The 16,581-nt window shown below is 62.3% G+C and overlaps 1 protein-coding gene across 1 annotated transcript; it reads right to left on the bottom strand.

Moving 5' to 3' along the window:
- Nucleotides 1-517: 517 nt before the first annotated feature.
- On the bottom strand, nt 518-14,479 carry RFLNA (refilin A). The gene is made up of 3 exons (XM_028092408.2): nt 14,162-14,479; nt 2,506-2,615; nt 518-848 (listed from the first exon to the last, which is right to left on the bottom strand). Exons 1-3 carry the CDS (start codon nt 14,366-14,368, stop codon nt 518-520), a joined length of 648 nt encoding a protein of 215 aa, XP_027948209.2. The 5' UTR covers nt 14,369-14,479.
- Nucleotides 14,480-16,581: the final 2,102 nt, after the last annotated feature.

The raw sequence follows: 16,581 nt of genomic DNA, 5'->3' as shown, positions 1-16,581 counted from the left end.
GGCTTCAGCGGCTGGCCTGTGCCCAGCCTCCCGGCTCAACGACCCCCCGATCGCTCAGCCTGGGCCACTCGCCAAGCCACACACAGGTGAAGGGCCCACTTTGGAGACAGCTCTTCCCAGGAGTGTGGGTGCCTGGGGTGGCACCCCCCCCTTCCTTGGCCCACGGCCTGGGAGCCAGGCTGGCAGCCCCGGACAGACGGGATGGCCGGGGGCCTGGAGAGGCTGCAGCAGCCCTCCGGCCACGGCTGCTCTGGGCTCCATGGGCACGCCACCGACGCCCACCTTCCCTCTCCGGCCAGAAGGCTGGGGTGGGCCACCACCCACCGCATCTTCAGAGAGCCATGCCCGCGCGGCCTCACCCGTTTCTGAGCTAATAAAAGAGACGTGTTTATGGAGTCCACCACACTGGGATGGGCCTCCCCCACCTCCCTCCTGCCCCGGCTCCAGGCTGAGCCACGGAGTCCGTCCTCCAGCCCCCCAAGTCCAAGGTCACTGGTAGGGGGGCGGCCCCGCCCCGTCAGAGCGCCGCCACGGGCCCCAGGAGGCGGGGGTGCTCGCACAGCTGGAGCTGCACGCTGGAGGTGAACCAGCGGCTGGGTCGGCCCAGGCTGCAGTGCAGGGTGGTCCGGAAAGTGCTCCTGGCATGCTTGGGGAAGATGATGGTCGTGCTGCAGAAGTGCAGGGCACGGGGCCGCGGCTCCAGGGTCAGCTGGCTACGGTAGTTGCGCCACGTGCAGTTGGGTGCCGCCACGATCGTCTCGCTGTAGGCCGTGACCGTGGGCACGGGCGCGTAGAAAACGTTGTCCCGGAAGTGCTTCTCCGAGGCGTACTTGACCTCCGAGTTGCAGCTGGGAAGGGTGGGGGGGGGCCGAGAGGCAGGGTGAGCCCAGGTTGGGGGCTGCCCCTGCCCACCTGTGCCGTCTGGGGGGCGGGGCTCTGTGAACATGGGCAGGGCGCCGCCGAAAAGAATGGCCTGGGCTCTCCCAAAGTGTCAGGGCCAAAGGGCAGAGGAAGTGTGCCCGCTTGCCGGGCACTAAAGAGGTGGGACTCAACGCGGCCCGTGACTCGGGGCGGATCCCGAGTTGGGCTAGAAATCTGCCGTGAAAGGACACGTGGGGACAGCGGACGAAATCTGTGCCGTGGGGATGCGGGGGGTGGTGTCACTACACGGGAGGATGTATGTCCCCGCTCTCGGGAAGGGCGCTAGAGGTCGGGATGCCACCAACTGCCTCTCTCCAATGGTTCAGACCAAAGTTCCGTTTATGAAGAAGGAGAGCGCGTGCAGATGTTCAAGCAAACAGGACAAAATGTAAAGAAGCAGTGAATCTGTTTAACGGGGATGCGGGGCTTCCTTTTGCTCTCCCTGACGCTTTGCTCTAAGTTTGAAATTATACCAAAATAAGTGTCCCCAAAAAGTAGCTTCGGCACCCCCAGGTGCGTGACCCCCTTACAAGCGAGCAGCTGCTCAGTGCCCCAGAGCTCTGCTTCCAGACTCCAAAAAGCAAACTGCAGGCAAAAGCTCGGGGAGGGTGGGGATTTTACCTGCCTCGTCCCCCATCGCAGCCCCACAGACGGTCAGTTCGTGAAGGGAATCGGAGGGCCCGAGAGTCAAGCTCTCGTGCACCCGTGTGGGGGCGGCTGGTCGTCTTAGTCCACATTTAAATAACGGGGGCTCTTTGGGAAGAACGAACGGTCAAGCGGAGCCGTCTGTCTCCTGGGACTGCATCCGGAGCTGGGGGGGGGGTTGGGGGGCAGCGGGTCTCCCTGGCCAACCCAGGTTGACGTGGTCAGATCTACGCCCGAGGATCCTGTGGATATACGGGCAAGACCCGTGGGCCCTGGACTCCACCTCCGAGAACCCTGATCCCCAGAAGCCCTCCGAGGAGGGCAAACCAATGCAGGAAATCTCCTGGTGGGGTCACCTTAGCCCAGAAGTCCAGATGCACCTAAGATGTCCCACACACGGGAGCGCACCTGATACGGGTGCAGTCAAGGACTCCTCAGTAGATAAAGGAGACACAACAGTCCCAGGAACCCAGGGCAACTCTGTGTTCACGTGACACCTGCCAAGCCCTGAGCAGAAAAGGGGGTCCCCGGCTGCCTGTGTGGGGCTGGGTCACAGATACCAAAACATCTGGCGGGGCCGGAGGAGGGAGGGAGCTCCGCGAGGTGTGTGAGGGCTGATCGTTGTGCAGACTTTCTGGGAGGTTGGATTAAAATAAAATCAGCCAGATTTGGGAAGAAGGGCAGGGGGGAAATGGCCCGGTGCAGACCCGGAGCACGGGAGAGAGACAGAGAAGGTCCCCTTGGGTCAGCGTCTCTTAGAATCAGTTCATCGCTGGCCAAGCCTCGGTTTTACCTCCTCAGGGAGCAGCAACCAGAGGGCTGCCCAGGAGGGGACGGGGGGAGGGGGGGCCTGCCGGGCCCACAGCCTGGCCCCCCTTCCCCACGGGGCATCAGGACCAGCGCCTGCCGCATCCCCACCCGCCCTGCAGCCCCACTCACCGGATCTCGTGCGTGGGCTCTGGGTGCACCTCAATGCTCTCCCCAAAGAACACAGGCAGCATCCGGGGCCTCATCTCAAGCGCTGGGGAGTGCAGGGGGCGGGCAGGGGGCTGTAAGGAGAGCCATGGACATGGGGTTACACAGCCCTTCGGCCCTGTGGCCCCAGCTCCCCACGGGGCACGAGAGGGCTGCCCCACATCCTTCCAGCCCTGGCTTGGTCTGGAAGCCTGCTTCGTGGGGTCCGTCAAGAAGCCCCCCCCAGCACAGCCCCCTGAGCCCTCGGCTCCCCACCCACCAGCCCGCCCCCCAGTTCCCAGGCTGTGGTAATGGCCTCTCCCTGCAACCCCCAGCCCACAGCACGCCCCGGGAGCCGGCTCAGAGCCCTGGAGCGCTGGGACCCCGAGCTCCAGGCCCCCCAGGCCGCCCCCGTGCTGACGCGGGTAGTTGGGAGCCCTGCGGGCGGCTGAGACCACCTTGGCTCCTGACCTTGCCTGGTGCCGCCCGAGGCCGAGGGCACGCCTGGGTCTCAGGCTGGCAGAGAGGGCCCCCGCTCCGGGAGGAGGGACACAGCGGCGCGAACGTCCTCAGGAGGTGGGGACACCTGAGCCGGGCAGGGACCGGGAGCCGCTCCGTCTGAGGCCGGCCCTCAGCCCCGCCTCCTGTCTCACCTCCAGGGTGGCTACCAGCCCATCGGCCGCGAGCGCCCTCGCTCTGCCTTCCGCTCGTGGGGCGACAACCCACCCCCAGGCCCCGGGGGCGAGGGGCACGTGGCACCGCCGGACCCAGGGTCTCACGCCGGGGTGAGGTCCCCCATCGCTGACCTTCCTTCTCGGGGGACGTTCAAGATTGCGGCCTCTTCACCAGCCTGAGACCCTCAGTTCCTCTGGAAGGCAGATGGCCCGGGTTTCAACGTCACGGTCAAGCCATGACGAACGCCGAGTGAGAGCCAGAAAGAGACCTCTGCTTTCGGTAGAGCAGGGCCTGGGGATGTTTGTGACGCAGCGTCACCTCACGTCACCAGCCCGCGCTGATACAGGTGTCCCACGCGGGGCCACCCCCCAGCCGGCCTCTGCTGTGACTCCACGTGCCCTCAGCGAGCGCTCAATGAGCTCAGGGGGCATGGCGGGGGGCCTTCCATTCGGTTCGTTTACGGAGCCTCTGTGTGCTCTCCTGGGATCCAGGCTGCGGCTCGCTGCCTGAATCCTCCGCTGGTCTTCACAGGACCCGTCAAGGACTAGAATTCCAACTGCGGTGAGGGCTGTTATCCCTGGGCCGGCGCAGGGGCGGGCTGTGGGGGCACTGACCGTCGGGGAATCCTGGAGGGCTTCCCTGTGGAAGTGACCCTTGAGGCGTGCTCTGAAGGGTGGAGTGGAGTGAACTCTGGCCCCACAGGTCACGGGGCCTGCACTTTCACGTGTCCCGGAACGCCGCCCAGTCAGGCCCCTGAGGGGTCACCTCAGCCCCAGACAGCACCCCGACCCCAGCCCTGCCTCCCCCGCTCCACCAGCTGAGATGCACGGGGCCGTGGGACACAGATGAGGCGCAGCCCCCCCCCCGACGCCCCCCGTCACTGCCCGCTCCTCAGCTCCTGCTGTGTCCGCTTGCCACCCGCACTCCCGACGCCCTTCGTCTTCGGAACGGATCTCTCTTCCTTTTTCCTTCATCACCGTCCTGCCCCTGAAGTCTGGGGCTGCCTGCAAACCACGCTCCTACGTCTTACCATCTAGAGGAAGTTCTCCCACGCGTCTCCTGCAACCCCCACCTCTGGGGACGCTGCTCTGGGGCTGCCCTGTCCCTGCCGGTAGCCACTAGCTGCGTGGGCTGATCACAGTGTAACCTGAGTACCGCTAAACCAATGACAAATTCCAGTCGCCCGGGCTGCCCTTGAAGGGCTCAGCAGCCGCGTGAAGTCATGGTTCCTGTACCATCGGTGCGGGTCTAGAACATTCCCACCACCGCACGAAGTTCTCTTGGACAGTACCGTTCTAAAGGATATTCATTTTACCCAGTTCTCTGGAGGGTCCTAAGACGCAAGCGCAAGGGCCCCGCCTCCAGGCCAGCCCCCACCCCCCGGATCGGACAAGATGAGGAATCACATGCTCAGACCAAGACCTGATTGTTTATCGACCTGAGATTTCCTGGACCTGTCCCCTCCCCACCCAGCTCCTCCTGGTCCTCACCGGAATGAGGATAAATCCCAGCAGCCCATGCTTTGTGAGCTCTGACGGCACCAGGCACTGCCCTGGGCACTCTGCATGCATTCACTCCTTTGACCGGCCGAGAGCTGCTATTAGCATCCCCATTTTACAGATGCTGAAACAGAGGCCCAGAGTGACCAAGTAACTTGCCTGAAGCCACACAGCTAGGAAGAGGCAGAACTAGCATTCGAACCCTAGGGTCTGGTTCCAGAGTCTATGCCCTCAACTCCCACTCCTCAGCTGCCTCCCGCACGCGTGGGACTGGCCCCTGCCCCCGTATCCCTCACGCCCTCGGCCACACGGCCACTGCCTCTGTGCCTCGGCTCATGCTGCTTCCTGCACCGGGAACGTCCTTCTGGTTCCTTCTCCCCTGGTCCAGTGCTGCGACCCCTTTGTTGTCTCTCACCCCCAGACCAGGAGCTCCATAACGTCCAGGACCTGATGGGCTGTCTAACCCAGGGCTGGGCACCTCACGGCACCTGCACCGTTGAGAGGCGAGAACTCTCACGTGCAAAGACGCCCCCACCGACTCGGTAGCCCAGGGCCGGGCCCAAGCCTGTCTGGGGTCAGCCTACAGACAGGATCGCCGGCAGCCCCTTCCCAGCCGAGCACAGCGTCCCCAGAACAAGAGCCAAGGGCCACAGGGAGAAAAGATCGGAGGCTTGGAGGAGGAGGAGGTCCCCCAAAGCCCCCAGTAGCTGTCCTCAAGGTGGCCCTATGTCTCGCTGGCATTTACAGAGGGAGTGGCCCACAAAGGGCCAACTGCTGTCTCCTTCCTGGGAGCGGCAGGTGGAATAATGCCCCAAAGATGTGCGTGCCCTAATCTCCGGGACTGTGGTGTGGTTAGGTTAGGGAGCTTGAGATGGGGAGGGGACCCTGGGCTAGCCGGCGGCTGGGCGCGATCGCTCGCAGGCGTCCTTATCTGAGGGAGGCAGGGGGTTGGGGTCAGACTGAAGACACTGCCCTGCTGCCTTAGGATGGGGGAAGCGGCCACAAGCCAAGGGATGCAGGCAGCCTCTAGAAGGTGAAAAAGACAAGGCACGATTCTCCCCTCGACCTTCCACAAAGGAACGCAGTCTTGCCCAAACCCTTGATTTTAGCCTGCAAGACCCACTTCAGACTTCTGACTTTTGGAGCTGTGAGATCATAAATATGTGCCGCTTTAAGCCACCATGGGGCTGTCTGCTCCAGCAGCACTGGGAAGCCATCCGTGCCCTGGAGGACTCGGGGCAGGCAGCCCCCCCCTCTCTGGCCAGCAGCCTCCTGGTCTCCGAAGTGGGTGACGGGCCGCAGAGCCTGCAAACGTGTGGGGCAGGGCCCGGCACAGAGCAAGCCCTGTATACAAACTGGTTTGTAACAGGAGTTCTCCTTCCCGTGAAGCTCCAAGGGAGGGGGGGCCTCCCTGGACAGCAGCACAGCCACATAGCCCACACCCTTGCGAGCTCTGAGACCACACCTCCAGAAGCAAGCACACACTTTCCGGAGGCTGAATTTAAAGGGGCAGGAGGACAGTGACAAGATTTAAGCACTTCGGGCAACCTCCTCATCTGGCTCATCTGGTTACACCAACGGACCCCACCTATAAAACTCCATGGTTTGATGTTTATCAAAATAATGCTCCCTCCCCAAAGGCATTATCTAAAGAGTGGCATTTCCCCAAAGGTGTACAAGCGTTTGCAGAGCACCTACTGTTTGCCAAGCACCTGCTGTGGGCTGAACACCTACTGCGTGCCAGACCCTGTGTGGGTGGGATGAGGCACAGTGCCTCCCAGGGCGCCTCTTGTTCAAGAGGGCATGACATTGGCTAGGGAAGAAAACAGAGAATGATGCAGGCATGTGAGGGGACTAAGGTTTCTGGAGATGTTTCTTCTGTCCAGATCGGCGGAGCGGCTGGAGAGAGACAGAGGAAGCCTGATGCTGGTTTTCATCACCCCACCCTGCTCTCCCACCCCTCCCGAAAGAATAACTCCCAAGCTAGGGAGCAGGGAGGACAGCTTTGAGGGGCAGAGCCTTCCGTGCTGTTGCAGAGCTGAGCAGCACCATCCCCTGGGGTCGACCCAGGACAAAGAAACTGCCAGACCTTCTGGTACCTCCCCGAGCGCCCCATGGGAGCAGCCCCATCCCGGCCGGACCTTGCTCCCTGGCTGGCTACCAGAAGAGGAGACAAGACTCATTTCACAGGCTGGGCTGGGAAGCTAGAGCTCTGGGCACCGTTTTCCAAAGGGCCCCAGTGGAAAAACATCTAAAATCTACCCAAACTGCAAGTGCTGTGCGAGAGATATGGGAAGCCAGCAAAAACCTAGACGTAGGCTGGCATCCAGCGGGCCTGTGTGGCGAGACAGCTCCGGAAGTCACCGCCAAGGGCCCAGGACAGCCCTGCAGGGCTCCAGGGACAGGCGCAGGGGGAAGGTGGTGGCGGCTGCGCAGTGCTCGGCCTCCCTGGCAGCCACTGGCCTGTCCGGAAGCTCAGAGCTGAGTCTTTCTGGATGCAGGGTTATTTTAACATCAAAATGGTAGTGCCAGCCCCATGGAACCCAGCCAGCCTGGAGAGCGGGCAAGGGAAGCACCTCTCACAGCCAAGAAAGCACCCAACTGGCCCTGAAAGGACTTTCCAACCACCCTGGAACAGAAGCTTCTCCAAGACTGGGTCACATTCTGGTGGGAGTTACCAGGCTGGGGGCCAGCAGAGAGGGCGCGGGGGGGCTCGCATGCCCAGGAGGCCGACTGCCTCTGCACCTGCTCCGCCGGCCATGGGCCTACCTGGAGCAGAGACAGCCCCTAGACAGCCCACCTCCCTCACCCACCCACCCAGACTTCTCCCCGCTCCACCACCACCCGATGCCCGGATTCTTGTTCGGTCCTAAAGAGAACACACCAGGAGCCGCTCAGCCACCCATAATAAGGCCGTGCCGTTTGTAAGGCCTACCCCGCGGGACTGGCCAGTGACCTAGGGGAATTTGGATCCCCTTGCAGCTCTGGGAAGCAGGGGTAGGGGAAGAACGAGCAAGTCCCACGCACAGATGAGCGGAGACCACCCCCCAGGCCCTCTGCACCCCAGATGGAAGGGCCCTGTTATAGTCTGGGGGAGCAGGCCAGCTCTCTGGTCTCCTGGGCAGGCTGGGGGTGAGGTGGGGGGCCCAGGGCGGGCCCCAGAGGAAGCGGGGTCCGGAGGCCCCACCCGCTTCGGCCAGTGATTCATGAGCCTTCCCAGGAGCCGCCGGAGTGAGGATAAATCGGCGCTGGCTGGAAGTACAAACACACAGGGGTGCTTCGGAGCCCCCCCGCTCCTGGCAGCCGAACCAGGCACGGCCCACAGGACGGCAGAGGAAGGTAACTGCTCCGTTGTGAGAGATCCATGTCTCGGGGTGACAGCCCAGCCCGCCCAGGGGTCCCAGCCTGGCCGCCAGGGACACGGAGGGACAGCCCAGCGGTGTCCGTGCCCAACCCAGGGGACGCACGGCGGCCGTGAGCTCTCCGTTCCGGCAGGGAGCAAGCAGCCCCATCCATGGAGGGCGTGTGACTGGAGCGGGGGGGGGGGTGGGGGGGTCCAGAGCCCCCTGCTGCTCCTGCAGAGAGAGAGAGAGAGAGAGACTGCTAGGGAGACGCCCCCTCCACTGACATGGCGGAGAGGTGTCCTCACCAAAGCCACGTGGAACCTCTGCAATGGCTAGAATGGCCTTTCCTCCAGGTCACTGACCTTGGCAGCTGGCGATGGCTTTTGCTGCTATCCAAATTAAACTGGATTATCTTCGGTGTGCATTTGGGATTTGTCGACTGTGACCTTCACCCATGAGGAAAGTGATCCAAGGAGGAGACGTTCAAGAGTTCCCACTCTTCTCACGATAGGGCCTGGGGCCGTGGGACAAATCCCAGGGCAGTGGGGAGGGGGTTCCTTAGGCTCACTGCCCTGCCCCCAACATGGCACCACCGTGGAGCTGAACAGGCCTGGCGGCGGAAGCCCAGGAGTCCCTGCACGGAGTCTCCCGGGAGACTCACAAAGCGTCACGGGCCCAGCACCCCCCCCCACAGGCCCGAGGTCTGACACCCAAAGCAGGAAAACTAAGCAAACACCAACATCGGCTTGGAAGCAGGGCTCAAGGACCAGCCTGCTCCTTGTGACAGGCGGCCAGCGGGATGGTGGGTGGCAGGTGGGCCTGGGAAATAGGGTCTTTGCAAATACGAGGTCCTACTGGGTACGACTGGGCCCTACCTCCATGGAATGGTGTCCTTATAAGCGGGGGAACTGGGAGACACACGCAGGGAAGACAGCCACACGAGGATGAGGCAGAGACTGACCCCAGGGACTGCCAGCCGCCCCCAGAAGCCAGAACAGACACACGGGATGGATCCCCCCAACCGCCCCAGAGCCTCTGGAGGGAGCATGGCCCTGCTGAGGCCTTGACTTCAGACTCCTGGCTCCAGAACCGAGAGAAGGCATGTCTGTTGTTCTAAGCCCCCATTCTGTGACTGGGCTGCACAGCCCCAGGGAGCTCGGGCGGGCACCTGCGAGGTGCGGCCAGCCAGTGAAGGCCGGTTTTCCCAGGAAGGTGGTTCCTGCTCGCTGCCCCCTCCCCAGACCGCCTGGGAGGGGGCGGGCCTCTCTGTCTCCTTTCCACGCGAAAGCTACAGCTGGAGCTTCTCGGGCAGGTGAGCCCACCACCGAGACTTTGCTGGAGGCCAATTCATCCAGGGTCAAGCACACAAGGGCTGAACGGAGGTGCCCGTGTTTCTGGCTCCCTCCTCCCAGCCTCCCTTTCTGCAAACGGGCTCCTTCCACCTCGGCCTGACGCACCTGGCTCTCTTCCACCTGAGCTCGCTCAGACACCTTCACTAGTCAGGGAGACACCGATGAGCCTGCCAGGGGGCCATGGGGACTGACCTCCATCTCCTCAGTCTGTCCATTCATCCATCCGCCTGTCCGTTTGTCTATCCACCCATCTGTCCATCCATCCATCTGTCCATCCGTCCATTGGTCCCTTCATACATATCTATCCATCCGTCCATCTACCCATCTGTCCATTTATGCATGCATTCATTCCTCTTTCCATCCTTCCATCCTTCCCAACTCTGGGCACTAACCCGCGAAATCCCTACCTCCCTCTGTGGTCCTTGGTATCACCCTCACGGTCCAGAAACAGGACTGAGAAAATCCAGGACTCCTGGCGGGGAGGGGGAGCCGTGACAGCCCAGCTCCCAGGAGGCGGCCGTGACCATGGGTGTCCTCAAAGGGCTGGGCAGCCCCGGGAAACTTCCCAGGATGGGGCACAGACCTCTCACTCCCCATCGCTGGTTCTTCCTTACACCCGGCCCACATGGCTCCTCCCAGAATCCGGGTCCAGGGAGGCAGCACCTCATCCTTAGGGAAATTCCCAGGCGTGCTGCTCAGAAGCCCATTCAACATAGAAACAGTCCTGGGAGCCTGGATGGGGTGACAGAAGCCGTGCGTGACGGAGCCCAGGCTGCCGGCTACGGACAGAGCCCGGGGCAAGAGAACGCCATCTCCACATCTGAGTGGGATCCAGCCCAGACTGTCACCCCCGCAGACTCCAGATCTGCCCACATCTCCCCCCCCCAGTGGTGGCTATTCTCTCAGACACGCGCCCAGAGAGCACGGCCTGAGGCCCCCGGTGCCGTCTGCGGCCTCCCTGACGGCCCAAGACGGGGCTGGCCTAAGTTCCCCGAACTGCCCGTTAGCGGTCTTTGCTGCATATACCCCCCTCCCTCACAGGCAGCCTGTCCCTCTCCCCACAGTGTCCCTCCGTGCGTCCCTCCGTCCCCAGAGCTCGGCCGGACAGGCCCGGGAGGCGGGAGGGCGGACATCAGGGGTCTGCTCGACCTCGAGCGGGCGGTCCCGGCCCCAGGAGCTTGCAGGCGGCATGGAGGGATGGCGCGTGTCTGGCTCGCGCTGTGTCCCTCACCTGGCCTGGTTCATTTGTGGGGGGAGTGCAGCTGACAGGCGAGCCCTCCTGGCCCACGGGCAGCCTTGGCTGTCCCTCTGTCCTGCAGGGGAGCAGGGCCCGCGTGGGGCCAGTCCCGCACGGACCCCATTCCTCACGGCACCTCTCTCAGTCAAGTCCGACTTGAGTCTCTAACTCGAGGGGCTGTGGGGGCTCAGGATGCCTTTTGAAAGATAAAAATAAAACAATCACAAGTACATGCTCAAAAGACCAAATGGAATTTTGCTTTCTGGCCTCAGCTTGGCCCCCAAGTCCCCGTTCTGGCCTCTCGTCGGCCTCCTCTCGGCTCCTTGAACACTCCTATCTTGCTCCCACCTCAGGACCTTTGCACTTGCCGTGCTCTTGGACTGTCACACACTTCAGCCCTAGAACCATCACGTCCACGCCCTCACTTTGGCCTGGTTTCTGTTAACCACCACTTTCCCCACCACCCTGTCTATGGCATTGCACCCTTACCCAACCTTTTAAGAACACTTATCAAAGCCACCCGGTATGGTGTCCCGTTTAAGTTGGTGGCCTCTGTCTCCCCCACGAGAACACCAGTTCCACGAGGGCGGGGACCCTGAACGTCTTGTTCAGTGCTATGTGGCCCGCTGTCCAAAACGGCGCACAGCGCACAGTAGGTGTTAAGTGCTGGTGGGACGAATGACTGGTTCCGACCTCGTCATTTGACTTGGGAATTACCAGGAACATGACTCTCTTTGCTCCAACGAGCGAGCAAGGAAAACCCACGGTCAAGGCGGGGTGGGGAGGCGCATTCACACCCAGCCTGGCCCCAGTGCCTCTGCCTGCTTGGGCGGGGGCAGTCTTGCCGCCAGCCAGACACCCAGCGTCAATGGGGCATTGTGCAGACTGTGAGTGAGCCTCTTGACACAAAGCAAGGGGTGGGGGACGGGACCTCGGTGATGAAATGGAGCGTGAGCAAATTTAACATTTGTGTCCAGCATACTGAGCAGGGGGACAAGCTGGTAAGGACCTCACCAGCTAGGGACTGGGGACAGCACTCGCAGCTCGCGCCCCTGGCTGGGGTAGCAGCGCCGGGAACTGGGTGTCAGAACAGCCCGCGCAAACCAGGCCGACACCCAGACCCATATGGTCTGGCACATGGCACCGAAGGGGATGCCAGAGGAAACCGGGCCCCACAGGCCACCAGTCTCCGCTTGGGCATTTGACACCATCGGCTCCAAGATGCGGGACGGGTTTCTGTCCGTCTCCCCAGAGACGTGCGAGATGGGCGGCGGCTAACCTGCCTAAGTCTGCACCTGGAAAGCATGCTGGGTGAGTCAGCAGCGAGCAGGGCGCTGTTAAACGTCGGGAGTTCACCAGGAGGTGGGGTGCCCTGTGGGTTAGGTAGGCGGGGCCCCAGCTGCAGGCCCGGGCGGGGGGGGGGGGGGGGGGGGGGAGGAGGCTGAGAAGAGGTTGCCCGTGGCAACCATTTCCTCTCTTTTTATTAAAAGCAGCATCTCAAAACCCCATAGGTTCCCAGGCATTTTGTTTTTGGATTGAAAAAAATAATAAACCCACACAAGGTGGTTCATTAGCTACAGAGTGAAAGGCAGGATAATAGAAGGTTTAAGCGTAAAGACTCAGGATCTGTATTCCCTGGGTTCCTTCCCAGCAAGGCCACTTACCAACAACACAGTGACCTTGGGGAAGTCGCTAACCCCTGCTTCAGCTTGGCCCTCTGGAAAATGGGGTAATAAGGGTGCTTACTTCATTGGGATATTGTGGAAAGCAAATGAGCGGCTGTACAAGGGGTTAGGAGAGTTTCTGGCCTGGGGGAAGGGCTATCTAACTGCCGGAGAGAATTACCTGTGTGGAAATAGCCCCAGGTTTTGCCTTCAAGCCAAATTAAAAGATCAGGGACAGCGCAGTTCCGTACCTGGCAGCTAGTCAGCAAGGAAGGGGAAAAAAAAATAAAATCAACCAGAACAGCCAAGACAAGGAAGCCAGGCACACGGTTCTTATGGCTGCCCCTGGCTGGCCTGGCTGGCAGAGAAAGCTTCCAGAAAACCCTCTTTAAGGAGGACTCTGGGTCATCCAAAGACTAAAGGGGAGGGAACTGTCTTCCTGTCCCTTTCTAAGCCCTGTCCTGTTGGACATCGGCGCAGCGCCAATACCCCCCAAACAGCTGTGCCAAGTCCGAGCGAGCCCCTCTTGCAGGAAAGCTGGTGCATTCATACCACAGGATCGATTCTCCTGCAAACAGCCTCTGTCACCCCGACAAGTCCTCAGTGCTCCCCTCACCCCGCACCCCCAGCCCAATGCTCAAATTCACCGTGCGACTTTGGTCTAAGATAATAGTTCCCAAACTGGGCTGCACATCAGATCATCCAGGGAGGTTTTAAAAATCCTGGCGCTCAGGTCACAGTCTTTACCAACAAAACGTGGATGTCCGCTGGGAGGTGGGCATGGATACTATTCAAAGAAATCTCCGAGAGATGCCAACGCCCAGTCAAGTTTGGGACTCACCGGACTGAGGAGCAAGGGAGGCGCAAGTGAAATGCATGTCGTGAGGCTTGAGGCAAGGCAAGCGTTCCTTCCTGCTGTTGGGAGGATTTTCAGCTGGGGGGAGGCATTTTGTGCCCTGTGAGGTGCCGAGTGAACATCGCTGGGGCCCCAGGAAAGCAGAGTCGGGCTGGAGCTGGGCCAGCACATACACTTGGCAGAAAAGATGTTAAGACGTGCAGAGAGCAGGCGAGAACGGGGCGGGGGGGGATGCCACGGGATCGTTAGCGACCTCCCAATTTCATCTTGTCATTTCTCAAGTCCGGAAGGTGCTGGGTCCCACCCACTTTGCTGCGGCAGGCCTGGGGCCACTCTGGCTTGGTCCAGCCGCCAAGCTGGGTGCCCACCCAAATCCACCTGAAGGCCCCACTAAGTCCGAGGGGGCAGACAAAACTGTTGAGTCTCCTGCCCTGGGGTTCCAGCCTCCCCCAGGCGCGCCTCAGCTCCACGTCAACATCCCTCAACATCCAGGGAAGGAAGGGTTACTGTCTGGGTTTTTTTGTTTTGTTTTGTTTTGTTTAAAAAAAAAAAAAAGGCTTTCAGGCTGGCAGCGCTGGGAATAGTAAACAGGGACCCGAGTCAGAGTCAGGAGCGGAAGGGACCTGGCTACGGATGTCAGCAACATGCTCGAGCTGGGGTTCAAGCCCACCCAGCCGGGAGCCAACTTCTTTGGGAATTCCGGGCGTGTTCCCTCACCCCCTAGCCCTTCAGGGCTGACGGCAAGACCGACCGCTCCGTCGAGAGGCCCACCCCCGGGGAGAGGTCTCCGGGTCCAGGGGTCAGGCCGGACCACCTCCACCTCCGGGCCCGGGCCCGCCCGCGGAGCACCGCTGTCACCGGGCCCCCTTCTGGGCTCGGGCCCGGGGTGCGGGGGTGGGGGTGGTGGGGAACCCCGTCCCGGCTTCCGAGGCACCGCGTCTGGGGGCGCGGCGAGAGCGGCCCCTCGCCCCTCGCCGGCCCCTCGCCGGGTTCTGCGCGAAGGCGCGCGCTTACCGCTCTGGCCTCGCCGGGTCCGGGGGGCTCCGAGGTGGCGCCGGTGCCCCCGGCGCGGGCGTCGAGGATGCCGGGCGCCAGCGAGTAGAAGGGCGGGCTGGGGCTGGGGCTGGGGGGCAGCCCGGAGTCGGGGCTGTCCAGCAAGCCCTCCCGGCTCTTCTCCTTGAGGCTCTCCTCCATGCCCTGCAGATGCAGGTGGCCCACCATGTCTGGGGGGCGCGGGGCGCGGGCCTCCGGCTCCTCGGGGGTGGGGGTGGGGGGCTCCTCCACCGCGCTCCGGGGCCCGGGCCGGGCGGCGGGCCGAGGACTGCGCGCCCGGGACCCGCGGGCAGAGCCGAGCGGCGGCGCGTCAGGCCCGGCGTCCCCCCCCCACAACCCCCCGCGCCCCGGCTCCCCGGCTCCCCGGCTCCCCGCCGCCACCCGGTCGCTCGGTGCGCGCCGCCGCCGCCTGCGCCCCCGCCCGCCCCGCCGCGCGCCCCGCCGCGCGCCCGCCCGGCCTCGCCTCCGCGCTCCGCCGCCGGCCCTCTCCGCACCTTCCCGGCCCCGCGCCTCCTTTTCTAGGCGCCTCCTCCTCCTCCTTCTCCCACCCCTCCCCCCCCCACCCCACCCCACCCCACCCCACCCCCCGGCTTCTCCTCCTTCCCCCCCGCCCCCCCCTCCCCGGCCCACCCCGCCCGGCCTGCGCGGTGGGCACCCGCCCCGGGCCGGCCTCCGCCCGCCGTCCTGCCGCCGCGCCCAGGGTCGGCACCGCCAGCCGGCCGGGCCGAGCAGGCTTTCCGTGCGCCCACCGGACACACCCCAGGGCTCGGGGGTCCCCGAGGCACCCCGAGTGCTGGCGGTGGTAATGTTGGATGTGGCCACCCGAGGTTTTCTCCATCTCTCTGAAGTCAGAATGCCAGAGTCTTTAGATCTAAACCTCTATTTAAGGAGATCAGGGACTTACGAGGGAGGGGAAACCGGATGCCTGAGTGCCCCTGGGGCTTCACGACCTACTCTTCAGCGGCTCTCTTTCCAAACAGAATGCCCACCCTTAGTGTCGGTCCTAAAGGGCCCGCTGCCTGCCCTGCGTCCCTGGGTCTCCATGATCTGATTATCCGGTTACTCACGGCCTCCTGGGTCTTCGGGGTGGAAATGGGGCTGGGGGCAAGCAGGGGAGGTGAGAAACCCTTCTTGGAACCTTGTACACATCTGTCCGTTTCCACATTTCCTCCTCGCAGGTTCTTTCTCATTAACGGGGGCCTTGGTCCCCCGTCTCTTCCTTCCTCCCAAGGGCGAGGGGCACTTGTTTCCTTTTCTTCAGGTGACCAAGAAGCAGCTCTTTGCGGCCGCAGCTCTCCTCCAGCCGCCCACTCACACAGACACCCCACACCACTCCCAGGCATCCAGCCTGCCATCCTGAAAGCAGAGCACCCAGGCTGCCCACAAATTGCTTTGAAAAGGGCAGGAAGGGGAGGGAGGCTGGAGGGAGCAGAAGAGAGAAGGAAGGTGTGGACAGATGTCTCAGCTCTTCGTCTTCCTTAAAGCCTGTTCATCAGGTCAAGACTGATCAGGGCCCCACTGCGCCCCGAGCCCTGGGGAGGACAGCCTGGCCCTGGGGCACCGTGTTTGGGGAGGGGGTGGTGAACACACCAGGGAGCAAGGGGGGGGGGTGAGTTCAGTGGAGGAAATTCGTGAGGCACTGCAAGCAAGTAGAATCAGGGGATGGGACCGTCTGCGGCTCTGCTGTTCAGGGAAGGCGGCTCTGAGATTTTTTAAGATGAGATCTCGACCATCCAGCAGTGAGCCGGAGACAGAATTTACTTGCAGGTGGGGGAGACAGCAAGGACACCAGTGTCGGAGCCCCACCCCCTGCAGCTAGAGAACGTGAGGTGCCTTCCAGAAGGGCCGGGAGGTAGCTTCCTAAGAGTGCTGGGAAACACAGATGGACCCGTTATCAGGTGAATGTACAACCCACTTCCATATCAGCCAGGAAGAACGTGGGGAGTCTGCTGCCCAAACAGACTTAACCAGAGGTTTGAATATCTGGAACATTCTGGAGGAACGAACAAAACAAAACAAAACAGAACTGACTCCATTTGCTTCAAATCTTACAGGCCAAGACAGGCCTTCCACGGGCCACTTGACCAGAAGTGGGTGTGAGGGGGACGGCTGTGGTCTCGCAGGGCCAGAGCGGGAGGCTGTGCCTTCCAGAACATGAACACATTAAGATTCACCTTCTCCCCAAATGCCCAGTCGCTTGCCATGGCTTGGCCGCCCTGGAGAGAAGTCTGACAAACAGCCGATTACTTCTGATCACAGGGAAGTGCATAGTGACACTCAGGCAGCAGCATCTCCCAGGGCCCGGGGGGGAGTTAGGGTGAAGGCACGTGGTCTGTGTTGCACAATGGAAGGGTCATCCTGACTTTATTTAAAATTTGGAG

This window comes from Eumetopias jubatus, unplaced genomic scaffold (genome assembly GCF_037043125.1).
Source record: "Eumetopias jubatus isolate StellerSeaLion01/CBP00866 unplaced genomic scaffold, mEumJub1_p1.0 scaffold_16, whole genome shotgun sequence".
Lineage (NCBI taxonomy): Eukaryota > Metazoa > Chordata > Mammalia > Carnivora > Otariidae > Eumetopias > Eumetopias jubatus.
This window is presented reverse-complemented; position numbering and strand designations above follow the sequence as displayed.